General features: G+C 37.5%; 2 protein-coding genes across 2 annotated transcripts in view; both read left to right on the forward strand.

The window, feature by feature from the left end:
- LOC129455390 (SH3 and cysteine-rich domain-containing protein 2) overlaps positions 1-21,540 on the forward strand; it is a 213,808-nt gene that overhangs the window by 49,070 nt on the left and 143,198 nt on the right. The window lies entirely within an intron of this gene.
- maneal (mannosidase endo-alpha like) lies at positions 1,227-16,860 on the forward strand. The gene is made up of 4 exons (XM_073858053.1): positions 1,227-2,318; positions 2,413-2,522; positions 14,797-14,866; positions 15,899-16,860. The coding sequence occupies exons 1-4, from the start codon at positions 1,817-1,819 to the stop codon at positions 16,540-16,542; spliced, it is 1,326 nt and encodes a 441-aa protein (XP_073714154.1). The 5' UTR covers positions 1,227-1,816; the 3' UTR covers positions 16,543-16,860.

Genomic DNA, 21,540 nt, shown 5'->3' on the forward strand with positions numbered 1-21,540 from the left:
ACCCTTTTACAGCGCACTGGATCAAATAGCCTGCGCGCGCATTTTGGCCACAGAAGTGGTGTTATTCCCCATTGGTTTTAACGTGTTAGCAACTTAGAAAGTTTATCAAAACGGTTTCCCAGCATCAAAATGTCTGGTTGCTGCGTTTGGTTGCACTAATAGCCTATAATATACGCATATATGTATATATGGCCACTTTATATTTGGGCGCCAAATGCACCACTGCAGTAGGCTACACTGATCTGGTAGCTGTGTTGAAAAGTTGATAAAGTAAACTTTTTAAAATAACTTTCTCTGTCTGTGTTGCTTCACTGCTGATTCTTGCCATACTTCCGTTGCCAAAATGCGCACGCATACGCTGCCACGTCATCATTGTGCACAAACAGTAAAAAGGGTCTATAGCAATGTATGAAAAGACAAGCAGTATAATTCCTAACCACTGCCAATGAGAAAAAAATTAATTTTTTAAAGGGGACATATCATGAATAACTTTTTCCATGTTTAAGTGCTACAATTAGGTCCCCAGTGCTTCTATCAACCTATAGAAAATGTGAAAAAGATCAACCCAGTAACTTAATTTAGTGAACCATTCTCTGCAAGAATGTGAAAAAATAGCTGATTGAAATTTGTCTCCCTTGTGATGTCAGAAGGGGATAATACCGCCCCTTAATCTGCACTATCCAACCACAGCACTGCCATTTAGTCCAGGGATCAACTTATTTGCATTTAACAGGACACACCCAAAACAGCACATTTTTGCTCACACTTGCAAAGTGCCAATTTTAACATTATACAATAAATGATCTATATGGTATTTTGAGCTAAAACTTCATATATGTACTCTGGGGACACCAAAGATTTATTTAATATCTTAAAAAAGTATTGTGAAATGTCCCCTTTAATGAATATACAACAACACATTAATGTGTTTCCACCTTAAACATACTTACAGATTTTATATTGTGCTATAAAAATATTTAAAATGTTTTCTTACCAATGTATAATCAATAAATTATATACAAAATATTGCTTTTTTATGTAGGCAGTAGTATTTACAGTGTACACTAGTATGCAGCACATACTGTATATGGCCTTAGGTTTTGTGTGACGAATGTTATTGCAATACTCTCACCTGCCGTTTTAACATTATTTTTTTGTATTATTGATTGGACTGAAAGTCATGATTTTCGTACACAAAACCATAAACAGCAGCACAGTGTACTTGCTTGAGCATGCGCGCACTGTGACGAAGCACAGAAGCTCCGCCTCCCTGTAACAAGAGATGCAAAGAAACCAGCCGATGTTTTCATGAGACATCAATGCATATTACATTACACAGGCTGCATAAAAGAGCGACAGACTCGTGTCATTCAGTCTGTCAGACAAACGAAACCCAGATGAAATGGAGACGGATGTACTGTTGAACACGAGAAACGCATGACGGCGTGGATGCTTTTGTCGTCGAATTAAAGCGGACGTGTGCAACCTCACGTTGGTAAATAAATCGTCTGGACGAAAACCTCATTCAGGTCGAGCATTTTTTTTTATTGTAATATTTTACGCGAATGTGGTCAATAATTGAAAGACATTGGCTGTGCACTGTTTTGATCGGTAATGTTTGAGTACTTGTTTGTTTCTGATGAGCTTAACACTTTCCAGACCTTCAAGTTGCTAATGGAGATAATAGAGACCTGACATGAACTCTAAAGTGCCCTTAAGAGGTGTGACGGACTGAAGACTGTTGTGAAGGCCTCGAGCATACAGTACACGCGACTCTTTCGAGCTCCATTGACTTCCAGCACCACGGACAGCGAGCATGACGCGGTTACGCAGGAAAGCGTGCGTGGCTCTTCTTCTCTTCACGCTCTTCATCTTTGGCACTATGATGGGCTTGCGAACCCTCAAACCCACTGACGGTTTCTCTGACCTCGCACCAGGTATCGAGTTAATGCCTTTAGTTGGAGAGAGAATGGAGCAGAGACTCGTTCGTGCCGGTGACTCGGCGGGTCAAACCGCTGTTAGCAGTGACACAAAGATCGTGTTCTCCAACTCCGGTCCCGACCACAGCATTTTCTACGACATACACATCTTCTATTATTTATGGTATGGCTCGGCACAGATGGACGGCAGTTATATACACTGGGACCACGTACTAGTACCGCACTGGGACCCTAAAATAGCTGCAAGTCATCCTAAAGGTCGACACAATCCCCCGGACGACATTGCGTCCAGTTATTACCCTGAACTGGGAGCCTACAGCTCCAGGGATCCAGATGTCATTGAGTCGCACATGGCACAAATTGAAGCTGCAGCTGCAGGTTTCACAGTCTAAATACAATTTTTAGAAAATGCTTATATTTCAAAGCCATCGAGAATTCAATATTATTTTGTCATTTCTGCTTCTTATGTCAGGGGTTGTGGTGCTTTCCTGGTACCCGCCTGGTGTGGCAGATGAACATGGCAAAGCCTCAGAAGATCTAGTGCCTGCTGTGATGGACGCTGCCCATAGACACAGTATCAAGGTAACTGGTGAGAGATTTTCTGCTTACTATACACTGAGGTAATGAGTTTGTTTGTTTGTTTGTTTGTTTCTAATATCAGGGTTCCCACGGGTCATGGAATTTCTGAAATATCATTGAATATTCGGGATTTTTGTATTTTAGTTTCTATTTATCAAAATGTAATCTGCTTGTTAACTTGTGACGTAAGGAATACCATTTCCGGGTCCACGCCTCCGCTGACTAGGATTTAAACAGCTGTTTTTTGGCACTGTTTATTCATTTCACACATTTACACTACATTTTTATAAAGTCATGGTGTACACTAGATTATCCAGGCTCATCCCAGACATAGGAGATGGAAATTCAGCCTTTTAGTCAGGAAATAGTCAGGGAATTTGAGTTGGAGTGGGAACCCTGTAACATATTTGCTTCAGAGATATGCATTCAGCACATACCAGAAGTATTTTGCTTGTCTCGGTTAATCTATGGATAATTTTGTGATGCTAACCTGATATTCCTTACAGACAGTGTACATTATTTTAAAGAAAGAAATCAATAATTAAAATGTAATAAGTAGAGATGCACAAATACAAAATTTCTGTGTCAATATGTTAATCGATTTCTTAGAATGACATCTATCGATACATACGATAGTTTTGCTTTTACTCCTTCGAATTATTATGTCATGAAATCCTAGAAGTGCAGAGCGTACAAACTACAATATTGATGTTATTGTTGTCACCCAATTAATAATAATTGCACAGGGATGCTTAACGATTAATAGCTATTAATCTATAGCAGAAAAAAGGTTTTTGTTTACATCATATATGTGTGTAAACTGTGTATAATAATTATGTATATATAAATATGCACACGTGCATGTATAATTTTAAGATTTTTTAAATATATATTAATTATTTATATTTTATATAAATTATACATAAATATACAAATGTATATACACATGTAAACATTTCTTAAATATATACATGCATGTGTGTGCATTTATTCATACACAGTTCACACTAGGGCTGGGTATATTGGCAAGGGCCTCACGATACAATACATATCACGATACGTGGCCCGTGATACAATGTGTCACGGTACGATACAGTGCTTGTTACGGTACATTGCAATGCTTTTTCTTTTTTTTATTACAAATGTGAAAAAATAGAGCTGAATTTTTTTTCTTTTTTTCTTAAAGCCAAAGTGCTTCCACACGTCAGCTTTGAAAGCTGCAGGCGTTCTTAAATTTTCTGCTATTTTTTCACTCCCGCTAACTTCTGAGACATTGGCCGAATGGTGGTATATGACAGACAACTGGACAGCGACAACTACAGCAGCAGCAGAGGAGGTCGTTTGACGCACACAGAGGGATTTGAATTTTTTTTTTACATTTCGGTATTGAAAAAATCCCGTCACTACTAGAGCAAGCTCCTGATTGGTTAACGTGGCGCGTTTTGCTGGCAAATAAAAAAAATTTACGCAGCAACGCTCAATTCGCGCCATTCGCGCAAACTAGACGCACAAATGAGGCGGAATCGCGTCTACCGCGCTAAACGCCTCATTCACGCCGTGAGACCTTCAGACGCGCGCCAACGCGTCTTCACATTGACTTAACATTGAAATCACTCGCGCTTGACGCCTCTACTGCGGCTGGTGAATGCAGCATTATAAAGAAACCCTCAACAGAATTTACCTAAATCAAAAATAAAAAAACTAAGATTTATGGGGTATGAGATGGAATCCGTGGAGCTCTAGCACGGTGAGCTCCCATCTAACAAAGACGCCGCCTTTTTGAAGAGTAGGCGCAAATGAGCAGTCTAATCCAGTCCATGGCTTACGGCAACAGGTCCGCCTCCTCATTACATCATTAAGGACATGAGAGAGAAAAAGAGAGAGAGAAAAATAGAAAAGAAAAGAACAAAACAACAACACAACCAAAAACTACACAGGACGTAACATTTTGAACAAATTGTGTGCAAAAAAATATCCAAAATCTCATATCAAGTAACCAAAACAAAGCATATTGTGTCATACATTTTTCATTAAAGAGATACCAAAAAGCAACACAAAGGAAGATATTTGTAATCAGGCAGGAAACAGAAAACCATTGACTTTCATAGTAGGAATGAAAATACTATGGAAGTCAATGGTGCTTAAAAACGATTTGGTTACAAACATTGCTCAAACTTCCTGTGTGTTTATAGAATACAGGTTTAAAACAACATAAGAGTGATTAAATGATGACAAAAGTTCATTTTTTTAGGTGAATAGTCCCTTTAAGTCTTGAATTATAGCAAAAGCTTTTGAGCAGACATTACAACATTTTTCAGATAATGTACATTGTTTGGAAACAGGAGGAAATTTGCATTTCTTTGTAAATGCTCTTTGTAGATGCTCGAGCAGGGATGTTGAATCAAAGTCTCTCTCCACTGTATGCATACAGAGAGATTCACATCAACAGCTATAATGTCTGAGCTTTATGTCCAGTAACAATTCTCAACACCACACTGACGTTTAAGCACATTTTCAGTGTTTGGACAATCTGGTGCTTTGTGAATCCTGCATGAGCCCTCTTGATGTCTTGATCTGGTCCTTTATCAAAAACAGACAGCCATTTGCATTTACTGTATGCATGTGGCGGATGTTTATATAAACAGTACATAGTGACTTTAACGCAGTACATTCTTTTTTTTTTTGCTAAAGCAACGCCATAACAATTTATCTAGAGAAACAGGAATGTTTGATTGCTGGTTTTAAAAAGCTAACCAGTCTAGTGCATCATGGCACATTAATTTACACTTGTTTCTCATCTCACTTTGACATTTTTCCTTGATCATATAGATGAATATAAAGCCATAGCAACATTACATAGCAGCATTTCATAAACATGCTCAAGGCCATTTGTCATTCTGTAGAGCAGCAAACACATTCAGATCTGTCTTTCTTTGCATCTCTCTGAATGTTTCAATGTATTCAGCCATCTGGATAGTTCAGTACATCCAAAGATTTCTGCTGCTATGTTAACTGAAGAGTCTCTCTGTGTGACAGAAGAAAATAAGCTCAGATGCAAAACCGTCTTAATTGCATCAGAAATGTTTTCTTGTAATTTTTTTTTTATCAGACTCTTAATTCCTTTCGCCCAATAAACAAGTATTTCTGAATGGCCTGAGGTCAGGATTAAGCGGATTTGAAGGTATTTGATAAAAGTATAATACGTGCTGACTGCCGAGAGCATTCGGTTAATTTTATTCTCTCATTTTTGGCGTAGGTGAGGTTTTCCATCTTTTGCACCTGGGGCCTCATTTATAAAGTCCATATTTACGTCTTTGACGTAAATGCTCACGTCAGGGTCTGAGCAGACGTACGCACTTTTGCTTGTCTGATTGCTGCCGGTTTTTGGAAATATAAGCTGCTCGAAATTGGGTTTAAACATTGAGAAGCGCTCTTTTATATGTTTATTACATTAATTAGGCATCGTTTAAACGTTCGCTTTATGAATCACACGTACGCATTTTTTGATAAATGATAGTAAGATCAAATGTAGGATGTTTTTTACGCAGCATTTTATAAATGAGGCCCCTGGGCTCCTAAATTCTTCTTAATACTCTAAAACTTATAATAGACTGCTTAAAGGCAAATGTATGTAAGATTTTTGCATACTAGCACAATGTTCTTTCATCATTATTCCAAATGTATTTTTTTTAATCCAGAGAACCTGTTCATAGGGTCGTTTGTCAATGGTGTTCGATTTAGGCCTGCAACAACTAATCGATAATAATTGATTATGAAATTCTTTGAAAAATCTGCGTTTGCCAGGTCTGTGGCCTTTCGGCTTCTTTTCAACTGTTTCTTTTCAACTGCAGGTTGATGTTTTTCTGCTGATTAGAGATGAATGGATTTGGTTCATTAGTTGTTGGCTGTGAATAGGACATTGGATGCTGTTGGACTGGTTTTAAAAGGGCTGGTTTTGTTACGCGGATCTGGCAACCCTGACAGGACAATGACGGAAGCAAAAGCACAAAAGAATGCTGGATAATAAAGATTTCACTGCAAAAAATGACTTTCTTAAAGGCACACCATGGAACTATTTGGCCACTAGGGGGTGCTAGACATGTATTTTTCCACGTCTAGCACCCCTAGAGGCCACTAACGCCGCAGCAATGTCGCAAAGGAAAAGAAGACAACTCTTTAGGTCACAAAGTGTGCCTTCCAGCATGTCATGTGTCATATAATATAATTTCATGGGCTTTATTTTTTCCAAACGCCAAAAGGTTGCATAGCTCATGTTTACAAACCAGTTGTAACGGTGGTCGCTTGGTTAAAGTTTATATTAAAAAATATTGCCTTAAAAGGGAATCAAACCCGGATCGCACGTGTTATAGGTCCATGATGCCACCACAATGTCACGTGATATAAGCCTCTCTCTAAACTCTCCAAGTAGCTTCCAGTAAAATTCACGTAAAAAAAATAGTGTTCAGGTGCCAGACAGGACTTATATATGCAAGCAATATAACATTACTTACTAGTACAAAAGCATGAGGGCCAAGGCAGCATCGGTCAGAAACCCCTCCTTGTTGTGTGCAGAATTCAGTAAATCATAATCAACTGAATGTAATCGTTTCAAATCATGCAGTACAGTGTTAAACCTGTGTAGCTCTGAATGAAGCTGTTCTTGCTTATACAAACACATTGGACAAGAGCCACCGCACCGCCGCCGCAGTAAAAGTGCAAGTCCAGTAAGTGGTAAGTGGAGAGCTACTTGAAACCTTATAACACATGTTACATTTATAATCAGGGCTGCATTTCCAGATAACGTTGTTTCTTTGCGTGCTATAAAGGCTCTAAAACCTTTCTGTGCTGTCCATGTGATGGTGCTGAATTGGTTGATAGCAATCTTTCTAGATCCACATTTTATACAGGCATGTTTATACATATATTTATACAACTATTTTTAGATATTTGTTTATCTTTAAAAAAATATTTTGTATTCACTGTGCCTTCAGTCATTGCCAAAAAAGTATTTTGCTACTTTAATAATAAACTTGACGTTGTACAACAAAAGTAGGCGTGAATCTATCTGCACGTTGTGTTAAATCCCAACACTCAGATAAATGTAGTGTGTTTACACAAGAGTTTTGGGAAGGGCTGCGGAGTATGTGTTTATTTTAGCGCAGATGTTTGGTGTCTGTAGATCGACTGTGTTTAACATTATAAAGCAATTCTGCTCTACGGGTTGCCGTCATGCTTTCACACAGTGAAAGAAAGTAACAGGTTACGTGACAGACAACTAGTTGTCCAGTTTTGTTCAGTACACATAGCAAGCAGAGCTTCACCGAAAATGTGGTTCCCTTATTCTCTGACGATACAAGTGCCTGCTCACTCTAAAGCCCCCCTGTGACATAAAGTGTTTTTACATTACAGACACTAAACATCTATTATATATGCAGACACTTGAAAAGTTTTAAAATACTGATTATTTATTCAGGACCTTTACCTTTATTTCTGAATATAAAAAAATGGCTGCGGCCATTACCACACATCCGAAGTGTAGGGTGGTTACAAAATTAGCATTGTGAAGCATCAAATTTCCTTGGGAAGGTGTTTCTGTTAGATTTGTTTCTTTTTTTCAAGCTCTCTGAATCTGATTCAGGCTCAAACTGGTAACGCAATACCAATGCCATACTAGAGACAATTTAGTTTGATTATCTGTACACGCAGGAGACGCTAAAACCCGATTATGGTAATGGACATTACATTTCGAACGCTACAACGATTGACCAATCACAATAGTTAAGACCCCCTGACCAATCAGAGTATACTTGATGTTTGTGAGGGTGAGGCCTGCCTTTGAAGAGATACACGCTGCGCTTTAAAGAGAGGTGTTGCAAATATCTATATTATGAGAAAAATTATGCGTTTTTTACTTTAAACAAACAACAGTATTGTGGCAGACCCCAACAATAAATACATACACTTTTTTGTGGTCAAATTAGTGGCTCTTTAAGGCTTAAAATATCAAAACTAATAAGATTATATTAGTAAAACTCTGTGGTATTGTGTGGCTTTTGCACTTGGAAAATACATTTATTTTACACTTAAAGTACCTTATTTTAATTGGTTTATTATATACCTTTATTAATCGGTTATGAAAATAATTGCTAGTTGCAGCCCTAGTTTGATTAGGGTTGAACCTAAACTAGGACACTGGCTCTTAAAGCCACTCTATGCATTTTCGGCGTTTTTGTCAAACAGTGAATACTTGCAACTGTCGTAATTTCCCACTCTAGTCTAATAGTACACCTCCGAAGATAATAACCAGGTAATGTTTCACAATTTCACACAAATATTAGGCTACTGCATAGTCTACTAAACTACAGATGATGGTAATAGGATAATAAGAAGTTTATTCCAAGTGTAGAGTGCATATAAAAATAAAGTTGCCTACCGCGTTTGCTGGCTTATAATGTTTTTACATGATTGCAGCTAAATCACAAGTAAACAATACAAAATGCCATGACAAAGTTAATTGTGTACACATTATTTCATAACATTGTTCGTTATAATGTCACTATACATGATTATTGCTATTTAACATAATTGTTTGCAAATTGTGCATGTTTACACTATTTACAACCTCTAGGCTTATTTATGTCCTGATAATTATGTGAGATATTGACAACTGTTGTGTCATGATAATCGCATGACATACTACAAGCAAGCGCAACAACATACAACATAGACCACAAACAAGTTTAAAAATAAGAGATTTACTTACTAGTCCATCAACAAGATCTCCAGATCAGCATCCCATCCAGTGCTGTCTTTTAGCTCACGCCAACGAGTAAAAACCTGACCGAGTGGGACTCTTGTCCGGTTCCTAACGCGGTCAGATTCTCTTTTCCTTCTCTCTTCTGAACGCGCTTTTTTAACTTTTAAATCGTTTAGCCTCACGTCTCAAATTCGCGCATGCAGTTGTTGTTATAGGCTTGATCGACTGCAAGAACCGACAGCTGGATGACGTCAAAGTGCCGTCTCGGATCATTCTCGCGGTACTTTGACGTCATCCGGCGGTCGGTTCTTGCAGCGCCGCACGAACTCGAACAAGCCTAACGTGTGTGACGTCGTTGCCGTAAAGTGAGTCGTGATTCTCGCGAGATTTGTCAGGGGCGTTTCTCTCAAGCTTGCATTGCTGGTTTTGGTAGCGGCGTCCTCCCCGAGCTTCAACAGGAGGATGATTCGCCATACTATGACTTTGTTTACCACCGAAACAACTTTGAAGCTGTTATATTAAAGGCTCTCTAAGCGAATTCACGCGTTTTAGACCATAAAACATTTTTTGTTACATACAGCAAACATCTCCTCACTATCTGCTTGCTGCCTGTCCGCTGATCAAACTGTAAAAAAATGCGATCTCTGTAGACAGCCCAGGCTCTACAAACTTCAATATAAACACAGTGGCCAAACCTGCACCACAAAACAAAACAAAGTGTTCCAGCCAATAAACGCCAAGAAGGATTTGGGGGTTGAGTTTGGGTGCGTTCATGAAAGCACAGAAGGGAGGGGGAGGGGGAGGAGTTAACTACGCTCAGTTTGTTTGAAAACACATTTCAAAAATCAACACACAGATTTGCTTAGAACGCCTTTAAGGTAAAATAACTGCATAGTATGTCTTTAAAGACGTTCTAAGCGAATCTGTGTGACGTTACTTTTTGTTGATGTTTGAACTGTTTTCAAACAAACGGAGCGTAGCTAACTCCTCCCCCTCCCTTCCGTGCTTTCATGAATCGGGCCCAACCCCCACCCCCAAATCCTTCTTGTCGTTTATTGGCTGGAACACTTTGTTATCGTTTCTGGTGGTAGGTTTGGCCACTTTGTTTTTAATGCAGTTTGCGAAACCTGGGCTGTCTACAGAGATCGCGTTTTTTTTTACAGTTTGATCAGCGGACAGGCAGCAAGCAGATAGTGAGGAGATGTTTGCTGTATGTAACAAAAAATGTTTTATGGTCTAAAATTCGCTTAGAGCACCTTTAAGTAGCAGAGTTGACTAGCCCTGCTGTATACAGTATAGACAGTAGTATATACCATATGGAGAGCAGTGAAGTAATGTCTTGGTTATTTTTGTCCCATAATGAGTAAATATTGGACAGAACACATGCTGGGTAAAAAATTACCCAATGTTGGGTTGTTGTTATGCAGTTGGGTTAAAACAACCCAGTATTGGGTCAAATTTAACCCAGCGGTGTGTTCTGTCTAATACTTACCCATTATGGGTCTAAAATAACCCAGCCATTTTTTGAGTGTATGTGTAATGAGTTGTTGAGTGGTTTTGTACACAGCATATATAAAGACAGCCAAGGATTTCAAAAGATTTTCTCATCGGTTGCAGTATGTGACAGAAATGCTTACCAGGTTGCTGTTGTCTGTATTTTGTTTGTATCAGAGTCTGCTTCAGCAGAACAGGGCTAGATGTTTATTTCTACATTTCTGTCCATGACAAAGTGAGTTACAGTACATCACTAGTTGTACGTTGCCATGGAAACTGTTTGTGAAGACCTGCTGAACCGGCAGTGTGGTGGCTGTTTGCTCCGGGCTCTTCTCTTGTTTGATGTTCTGAAGTCTTTGCAGTTCAGTCAGCCATGTTTTTGAGTCTTTGAAAAAGTCATCTGTGTTACAGTGTTGCTTCATTTACTTTAAGATATATAATTTACAAGTAATTTAATATATTGATGTTTCATTAATAATGAATTTTTAGCACTTTTAGGGTATACCAACCCAGGTATGACAGCCGCCAAATGTAAGCTAAATGCCCGTGGCTTACCTAAGCACTGCCAGGGTCTAAAACATATAGGACCTAGAAACGAAAAAGTCAATTCTTATTTTTTAATGTAATGCTGCAGTGTTTATTACAAACAATTGATCCGTTAAATCAACTTTAACAGACAGGCCGCCGAGTCCCGAGCCACCAACAGCACTGATGAGGTTAAAGGACTGTCCGTTAACCAGACAGGGACGAAAAGCAGTCCGAGAGCAAATGCGAAGAGCCAAGTCAAACTGGTTCGAGAGATCTGTTACCACACAAGTAGACTGTGAAACCTGGAAACAGTTCAGGACCGAGGTCAGGGGCAGGCGAGACTCAGAGCTGAACTCTCTCTGTCTCTCTCTCTCTCTCTCTCTCTCTCTCTCTCTCTCTGTCTCTCTCTTATTGATAGCTGTTTAGCCATTCTCATGTTAAAGAGCACTGCTTGAAACTGAAGCTGGGTTTCTATGGAATGTAAAGTGAATCTTTTCAAAATTTCCCCAAAAAAAGAAAAACAAACAAATGCGAATTATGTGCGTTTCCATCAAGTTGTTCGAGTGAATGAGCGTGGTATTGGTTATCTAGTAACCAACAATAAATAAAACAAAGCAAGCTTAGAAAATGAAGACAGGACTGTATTTAGTTACGCAAGTTATACATTAACTAGCAGTGCCGCTTGTAACTGCCAAAGCGAATGCTGTGCACAGAAGAAGGAATGCAGCATTTTCAAGGCAGTCACTAGCAGCAAGGGCATTACATATATGAAAAAGCAACTGATACAGCTAGACGATCAGTCACGTGGGTTTAATGTTCACTATGTCAGAAAGATGTCAAAAATTTATTTGGCAAATGTGTTTTCATTTCCCATTATTTGCATTGACTTTTTTTTAGCATAAGTTAAAAACCACCTCAAGTGAGCGTAAAAACTTTTTTGTGAATTAAGGCATTTTATTCGAAATTTGGAATTTCCAACACTCGTTTCTTTTGCAATACTTCAAAATGCACATAAAATCAGTGTGATAGAAACCCAGCTATTGATATTAGTGCAAAGAAGAACATAACATTATTCTTGGTGTATAACATAACTATCGAGACAAATTAATAATCATGAAATAATTGTTAAACGTAAAAATGATCATTAAGCATAATGTATTTCCATTGATCTGACAGAGTGGGCAAGCTGTCAATCAGGCCCAGGTCCACCCGTAGATCCGCCCTTGCATAAAAGAATGCGTATCTGGGCAGGCATGCAGTGTTTTTTACAAAGTAACATCGCCATCTACTGGCCTGGGTAATACAGTGTTTTAAGTCATTTTCACAGGTCCATGTTTTTGACGTTTTCGTGTGTTTGTTACATTTTTCAAAGAAGCTTTTTTTACTATTTCACGGTTGTGTAATCTTAGCCTAATGTTTGTTGTTTAAAGCTAGCTGTATTATCTTTTTTAGGGATGCCCGACATAGCGTTATCGGCCGATAACTGCTTATTTTTAATATTATCGGTTATCGGTCTGATAGCAAAATTAGGCCGATAAATGAAAGCCGATAAATGATGGATTATTTTGGTTTGTTGAACCACTTCACTTCAGTGGCGGATGCAGAACGTGACATATGGGTGGGCATGGATTAAGTCCGGGTGGGCCTGAATCTATGGGTGTCACTTTTGAATAAGAAACTATAACAAGTCTATAAAATTTGTCAAAACTTCAGAACACTAATTTAAAGAGCATACACACACACCCGAACTGCACGTCACATTTTTGACATTATTGATACTTTAAATTGTAATGCAACGTGACATTTATTAAGCCTTTTTGGTAAAAAAATATTGGGCTCTCATAGCCTACAAAAAAGAACCTGCACACAGTGACAGGAAATATAAATGAACCCAAAAAACCTTATACTTTTTTAAATAACCTATTAAATTGTTTAAATAAATACGGCTACTAAATGCTTAAAATGAAGCTTCTAACATCATATTCTCTTCATGCAAATCACTAAAAATATATTTTCGTTCTCACATATTTAAGTTAACTTACTAAATAAAGAAAGAAAAAGGGAATTGCTAGAATAATGTTAGACTCTGGGGTTAAACGAAATGACAAATAAATAAACATTTAATATACTTTTTGATGAGCACAAGAGCAAGCCTACTCGTGAAGAGCGGAGCCGAGGAGCGCGCATATCAGACGTGAACGAAAGGAATAATGGATTTAATGCTTTCACTTCAATTCCTGACAGTTTCACTTGTTAGTGAGGATAGTAATGGCTAACAAGATGACGCCGAATTACATACAACATAATTACCTAACTAAATCTGAGAGAATGCAAACACATTACAATGTTTTTTCCTCCGCCCGACGGCCAAGGCGCATCATTTTTTTTTAGCCCGACAGGAATTCGCCATAGCCCGTAATGGACGTCGGGCAAGCGATTTTGCGAGGTTTGTTTTGTAGAAAGACTTTCTTTAAAGTGAATTTCGTTTTGTATAAATTGTATCTTAATATTAATCAATGTTTGATCAAACAATTGCCTCGATTTAATAAATAAGAAGCAAACCAAGAACGTCTGTGGTGTGGATTGAAGTGAACCCACTATTTCCGCAGCCTACACGTCTTTCTGCTTTAATGCATTTCTTAAATTAATGTCTCAATTACACAGTAGGCTTATAGGTTGTTATGATAGGCTATTTGTTGCTTAAAAGCAATAGGCTATATTGTATAAAGTGTAGCAATAAACGTGGCGTGACTTATAGTGCTGCTATCGCTATATCAAACAACATCACTGTGATCAGATGTTTTCTTTCTATTTTTTACCCCGCTGTCATATTTGTTGTGTGTTTATGTTATTGAGAGGAAAGCGCGCAGCACATATTTATAACGTGTTGTTATTCAAAATACGTTTTCTACTTGCTTGCAAAAAAAGTTCTCAAAGTGATCATGGCTGAAAGCTGCTCGGGAATATTTCATTATAACGCAACATTCAACTGCTTTAATAGTTTTTAAATAGTTATCAGGCTTACTTATAATTTTACTGTTTTTAACATAACATGCAATAGATAAATTACACCACATAAAGTAGTATACATGTCTAACTATACAGAGTAGTATTTTTTACATTTCTGATTGGGCGGGCCAGCTGTCAATCTGGGCGGGCCCAGGCCCGCCCAGGCCCGCCCATAGCTCCGCGCCTGCTTCACTTGCTCATTGTGAAGTTAATATGAATATTTATCGGCCTATATATATATATATCAGTTATCGGCCCCCAAATATGAAGAGTTATCGGTTATCGGTATCGTCCAAAATTTCCATATCGGTGCATCCCTAATCTTTCTTTTTGAAAACATAAAATGTGAAAATTTAAAGCATGTCTATTTAGAAGGACTATATTGTAGGTATTCTCCTTTATGATCAGTTGAGATGAGTTGATTCAGAAACTGTTGTGGTGATGTTTTAGACTTTTAAGACACTAATAACAGGCTTAAATCTATTACAGGTTGCGTTTCACCTGCAGCCATACAAAGGCCGAACGGACCTCAGTGTGCATGACAACATCAAATACATCATTGACAAGTAGGTGCCATCTCCTTACCTATCTGTCTGTCTGTCTGTCTGTCTGTCTGTCTGTTCGTCCGTCCATCCATCCATCCATCCATCCATCCATCCATCCATCCATCCATCCATCTTTCATTCATCTTTCATCCATCTATTTATCTTTCTATCTGCCATCCATACATTTAACTATCTATCCATCCATCCATCCATCCATTCATCCATCTCTGATCCATCCTTTTATCTATCTATCTATCTATCTATCCATCCATCCATTTTTCTTCCGTCCATCCATCCATCCATCTTCTTCCTTACCTATCTGTCTGTCTGTCTATCTATCTGTTTGTCTATCCATCCATCTGTCTGTCTATCTATCCATCCATCTTTCTTCCATCTATCCATCCATCCATCTTTCATCCATCCATTTATCTGTCATCCATCTATTTAACTATCTATCCATCCATCCATCTTTCTTCCTTCCATCCATCCATCCATCCATTTATCTATCTATCCATGCATCCATGTATTTAACTATCTATCCATACATCTTTCATCCATCCATTTATCTATCCATCCATCTATTTAACTATCGATCGATCCATCCATCCATCTTCCTTCCTTCCATCTTCTTCCTTATAGGTTTCATCTCCTAACCTATCTGTCATCCATCCATCCATCCATCCATCCATCCATCCATCTTTCATCCATACATCCGTTCATCCATCCATGCATCTATTTAACTATCTATCCATCCATCTTCCTTCGTCCATCCATCCATCCATTCATCCATCTTTCTTACATCCATCCATCCATCCATTTAACTGTCTATCCATTTAACTATCTATCCATTTAACTATATATTCATCCATCCATCCATCCATCCATCCATCTATCTATCTATACATTTAACTATCTATCTTTTTAACTATATTATCCATCCTGCTTTAATCCATCCATCCACTTATCTATCTATCATCCATCCATCTATTTAACTATCCAGCCAGCCACATGTTCAGTGTAATTGAAATCCTGTCTTTTGAAATCTCTTGACAAATATGGCAAACACGGTGCTTTCTACAGGTTCAGGTCGAGCACCGGAAGGGTCCTTCCCCTCTTTTACGTGTACGACTCGTACCTGACACCATCCGAGTCCTGGGCTGAGCTGCTGACCGCTCGCGGCTCTCACAGCGTCCGAGGAACCCCTTACGATGGCATCTTCATTGCTCTTATCGTAGAAGAACGTCATAAGGGAGACATACTGTCTGGTGGTTTTGACGGCATGTACACTTACTTCGCCTCCAACGGTTTCTCCTTCGGATCTTCGCATCAGAACTGGAAAGCGGTCAAAGCTTTCTGCGACAAGAACAACTTGCTGTTCGTGCCCAGCGCTGGGCCCGGTTACGTGGACACCGCCGTTCGTCCCTGGAACAATCACAATACACGCAACAGAGTGAACGGACGATATTACGAGACCTCGTTGCAGGCGGCGATGTCCGTCAGGCCTGACATCATCACGATAACCTCATTTAACGAGTGGCATGAGGGAACTCAGATCGAGAGGGCCGTGCCCAAGAAAACTGTGGCCCGTCTGTATTTGGACTACAAACCCCATCAACCGGACCATTACCTGGAGCTCACTAGAAAGTGGGCGGAGCATTTCAGTAAAGAGAAAGAGCAGTGGCTTATGTGATTGGACATTACGTCTCTGAATTGTCTTCACGCTACCATTATCAATTACTATCCGTCAATTCATTTAGATGTTAAAGGCAGCTAGTTAACATTTGATTAACTGATACGTTTCTTTTACTGTACGTTTTCTTGCTGACTGAATGATGCAGGTATTTAAATGTTCGCCCAAAAATTCTGCTATTATTTGTGACCCTGTCTGTGAAATCATTTACGTGTACTCTCATTATTTTATGCAACACAAATGCAGATGTTTTAGAAATTAAAATGAATGGGAACTTGGCTCCAAAAATTCAAATGATTAAATCTTACCCTCAAATCAGATTTACGAATAGGTAACACATTAAGATTAGGCATTGAATCTGTGAATATCTGTGAAATTATGTGGCCTCAGGACTTTAATTGTGTGACTGTGTGTGATATTTTAAAAACGTCCTTGTGATCGCTAATGGTGGATGTGGTTGGTTGGTTGGTTTGGAAAATGGTAGGATTTATTATTTGCCATTATGAAAATGAAAAATGTTGCATATTGTAATTCACATTTAATTAATAAAAAACTAAACATGAAATTGAATTGTACATTAGTAATGGTTTATTTGGGCACAATGATGAAATGGACATGATATTAAATGGTATTTGTGTGAAGCATCTGTAAAACTAACTATATGGTCAAAATGAAACAACTACGAAAATGAAGTGTGACCCTGGAGCACATAAATATGTCATAAGTAGCATATTTGTAGCAATAGCAAACAATACATTGTGTGGGTTAAAATTATAATCACTTTAAAGATATTAAGTAAAGATCATGTTCCATGAAGATTTTTTAAAATTTATTTATTATTATATCATGATATATGTAAAGAACATCATATGGACAACTTTAAAGGAGATTTTCTCAATATTTATAGATTTTTTGCAACCTCAGAATCCAATATTTCAAAAATTGTCATATCATACATCAATGAAAAGCTTATTTATTTGAACTTCTACCTACCCCTTTTGAGCATAATTTCTATTTTTTTCTCTCCCTTTTCTATTTTTTTCCTTACTTATAATGAAATTTGTTATTATGTTGATTTTTATGTAATAAGATGCTCAAATAAACTAAAAATGATAATGATGATGATGATATGATGATGATGATGAAATGATGATGATGATGATGAACTTTAGAGAAAAAAATGACCCTTTTGACTGGTTTTCTGGTTCGGGGTCACTAATAATATAATGATAAAAGTATCACTGTAAACCCAAACAGTACAAAATAAGTGAACTGTACTCAAACCAGTGAAAAAGTTTATTCATTTGTTCAACTATTTCAACACTTTGAATTCCACAAACTCAAATAAAATAAGTCAAAGAGCTTAGCTAACATTTTGATTATCCAAACAGCGTCACTTCAATACACCGGCCTCATTTTAACAAACACTGAAAATGATTACAAACTTTTGGTGGTTGTGATGAGGTTTTATGGCATTCAATCTGCCAGTTAAGCTAAAAAAGATTCTGGCACTGCAAATGAAGAGTTTCAATGCAAAACGAGATAACCACCGTTTTTATAATTGTTCAGAAATCTCGTTTTTTGGTTGTGCATTCCTATTAATTTCAATACAACTGCAGTTTGTTTGTTTTGATTTAAACCTTCATAACTTAAAAAATACAGCTAAGTAGCACCATAAAACAAAATAATAACATGATAACATAATAATAAACATGTTTTGACAAAAATGTTAAAAAATGGATTTATCTCGTTTTGCAACGAAACTCTTCAAATTTACTTCAGTTAAAAGTTAAAGATCCCGTTCTGTCTGTGATTTTAAAGCTTTGATTGTGTTTATAGTGGGCAATATAACGTGTGTTCATGTTTCACGTGTAAAAAAACACAGTATTTTTCACACAATTTACTTATCTGTATAGCGCTGTTTTCACTGTCCTCAAAACAGGCTGATTCTTCCTTGTTATGTGAAGTCCCTCCTTCAGAAATACGTATCGAGTTCTGATTGTGTAGTTTGTTTAGTGTGTTGTGATTCGATAGCAGCTTATCTTAGCAGAGCCGTTTGAGCCAAAGCTGGTGACTGACGTCTTCCTGTGGGCGGAGTTTAGTCAACGAACTGTTTTACTGACGTCATTAAAGCAGGAAATAGAGGGCTGTAGTCCAAACCAGCCGTTCGTTGTAGGCTTTTAAAGAGGAATTCTATTAAAGAAAATATATCGCCTGGCAGTGAACTTTGAGCTTTATCATTGTTCAGGTATTATTTATGCTATTGTAGCAACATTACACACTAACTAGGGTTTAAAAAATGGTATCAGGAAGAACGTGATCTTTAAATCAACAAAATTGATTGAGGAGGAATTCCAGTTCCCAGCATGCTTTGCATGACCCTGCATTACGAGAGCATTTTTTTTAAATGACGTGAAATTTTATGTGGTTTTCATTAAATGTCGGAGATTTAGAAGAGTTTGCTGTTTTTGTTTTAAATGTACTCAAATATTAAACACAATGAAATATAAAGTTAAGCTTGGATTAATTGTAATTTATAAATATTATTTACTTAAAATTTTTAAGTTGGTTTACTTAAATGATTTTAGGTAATTCGTTTCCACAAAAGTTTTGAGTACACTGAACTTGTCAGGTTTTACAATGTAGGGTATCAGTAAAAATCCTTTAAAAAGTTGAGTTTAATTCATGGAAAGCGATTGCCTTTATTAATTTGAGTTTATAAACTCAATTATGTGTTAACAGAGTATTAGTTAAAATCTACATGTTCAATGACGCTTTAGTTGTTAACTAAACTCAATATTTACAAGTTTGTATTACAAACACATGTTACTTATGAAACTCAAAAGAGGATGAGCGCGTCAGAAGGGATTGATCTCAGTACCGCCATTATACTGTAAAAAATTGCTGTAGAAATGACAGTATTACTGGCAACTGTATCTAACTTACTGTAGATTTAAATTGATGTTATTTACTGGCAACAGTTTTTGTTCAAAGTTAAATAAACATTAAACATTAACAAGTCTTTATCTTTAGAGAATAAAACTAAAGCATAATAACAGCCTCATGCAAAGCATTATGGGAACCAAAATCTGAAGGCATAAAAAACAGAAGGCGGGATGTCGCCCTTATCGGGAATTTTTGGTTCCCAGAATGCTTTGCATGAGGCTGTTATTTTATAGTTTTATTCTGTAAAGACAAAGACTTGGAAGAAAATCACCTTTAAAGTTCCGCTAAATAAATTTTTACAAGATCATTTTGATCCATATGATGTACAACCCCAAAACAGAAGAAGTTGGGACACTGTAGAAATTGTGAGTAAAAAAGGAATGGAATAATTTACAAATCTCATAAACTTATATTTTATTCACAACAGAATATAGATAACATATCAAATGTTAAAAGTAAGATATTTTAAAATGTCATGCCAAATATTGGCTCATTTTGGATTTCATGAGAGCTACACATTCCAAAAAAAGTTGGGACAGGTAGCAATAAGAGGCCGGGAAATTTAAATGTACATATAAGGAACAGTTGAAGGACCAATTTGCAACTTATAAGGTCAATTGGCAACATGATTGGGTATAAAAAGAGCCTCTCAGAGTAGCAGTGTCTCTCAGACGTCAAGATGGGCAGAGAATCACCAATTCCCCCAATGCTGCGGCGAAAAATTATTTTCTGAGTTTCTCAGAGAAAAATTGCAATGAGATTGAAGTTATCATCATCTACAGTGCATAATATCATTTAAAGATTCAGAGAATCTGGAACAATCTCTGTGTGTAAGTGTCAAGACCGGAAAACCATACCGGATGCCCGTGATCTTCGGGCCCTAAGACAGCACTGCATCACATACAGGAATGCTACTGTAATGGAAATCACAACATGGACTCGGGAATACTTCCAGAAAACATTGTCAGTGAACACAATCCACCGTGTCATTCGCTGTTGCCAGCTAAAACTCTATAGGTCAAAAAAGAAGCCATATCTAAACATGATCCAGAAGCACAGGCGTTTTCTCTGGGCAAGGCTCATTTAAAATGGACTTTGGCAAAGTGCAAAACTGTTCTGTGGTCCAACGAATCAAAATTTGAAGTTCTTTTTGAAAAACTGGGATGCCATTTCATCCGGACTAAAGAGGACAATGACAACCCAAGTTGTTATTAGCGCTCTTTTCAGAAGCCTGCATCTCTGATGGTTTGGGGTTGCATAAGTGTGTGTGGCATGGGCAGCTTACACATCTGGAAAGGCACCATTAATGCTGAAAGGTTTATCCAAGTTATAGATATGATCCCATTCAGACGTCGTCTCTTTCAGGAAAGACCTTGCATTTTCCAACATGACAATGCCAGACCACATACTGCATCAATTACAACATCATGCCTGCGTAGAAGAAGGATCCGGGTACTGAAATGGCCAGCCTGCAGTCCAGATCTTTCACCCAAAGAAAAGATTTGGCGCATCATAAAGAGGAAGATGCGACAAAGAAGACCTAAGACAGTTGAGCAACTAGAAGTCTGTTTTAGACAAGAATAGGACAACATTCCTATTCCTAAACATTGTTCCTCCTGCAGCTGTTCCTTATATGTACATTTAACTTTTCTGGCCTCTTATTGCTACCTGTCCCAACTTTTTTTGGAATGTGTAGCTCTCATGAAATCCAAAATGAGCCAATATTTGGCATGACATTTCAAAATGTATCACTTTCAACATTTGATTTGTTATCTATATTCTACTGTGAATAAAATATAAGTTTATGAGATTTGTAAATTATTCCATTCCTTTTTTACTCACAATTTCTACAGTGTCCCAACTTTTTCTGTTTTGCGTTGTATATTTGCTATTGCCACAAATATACTCGTGCCACTTGGGTTAAAAATGTTTATTAGTATAAAGTCTGCCAATAAGAAATCCTCATAACTTAACTGCCAAAAGAATAATTTTAAGAATAAAAGTAGCAGTGATGTTTGGTAGCACTGCCTTATTGCATATTTCTGAATAAAA

This window comes from Misgurnus anguillicaudatus, chromosome 20 (assembly GCF_027580225.2).
Source record: "Misgurnus anguillicaudatus chromosome 20, ASM2758022v2, whole genome shotgun sequence".
Taxonomy (NCBI): Eukaryota; Metazoa; Chordata; class Actinopteri; order Cypriniformes; family Cobitidae; genus Misgurnus; species Misgurnus anguillicaudatus.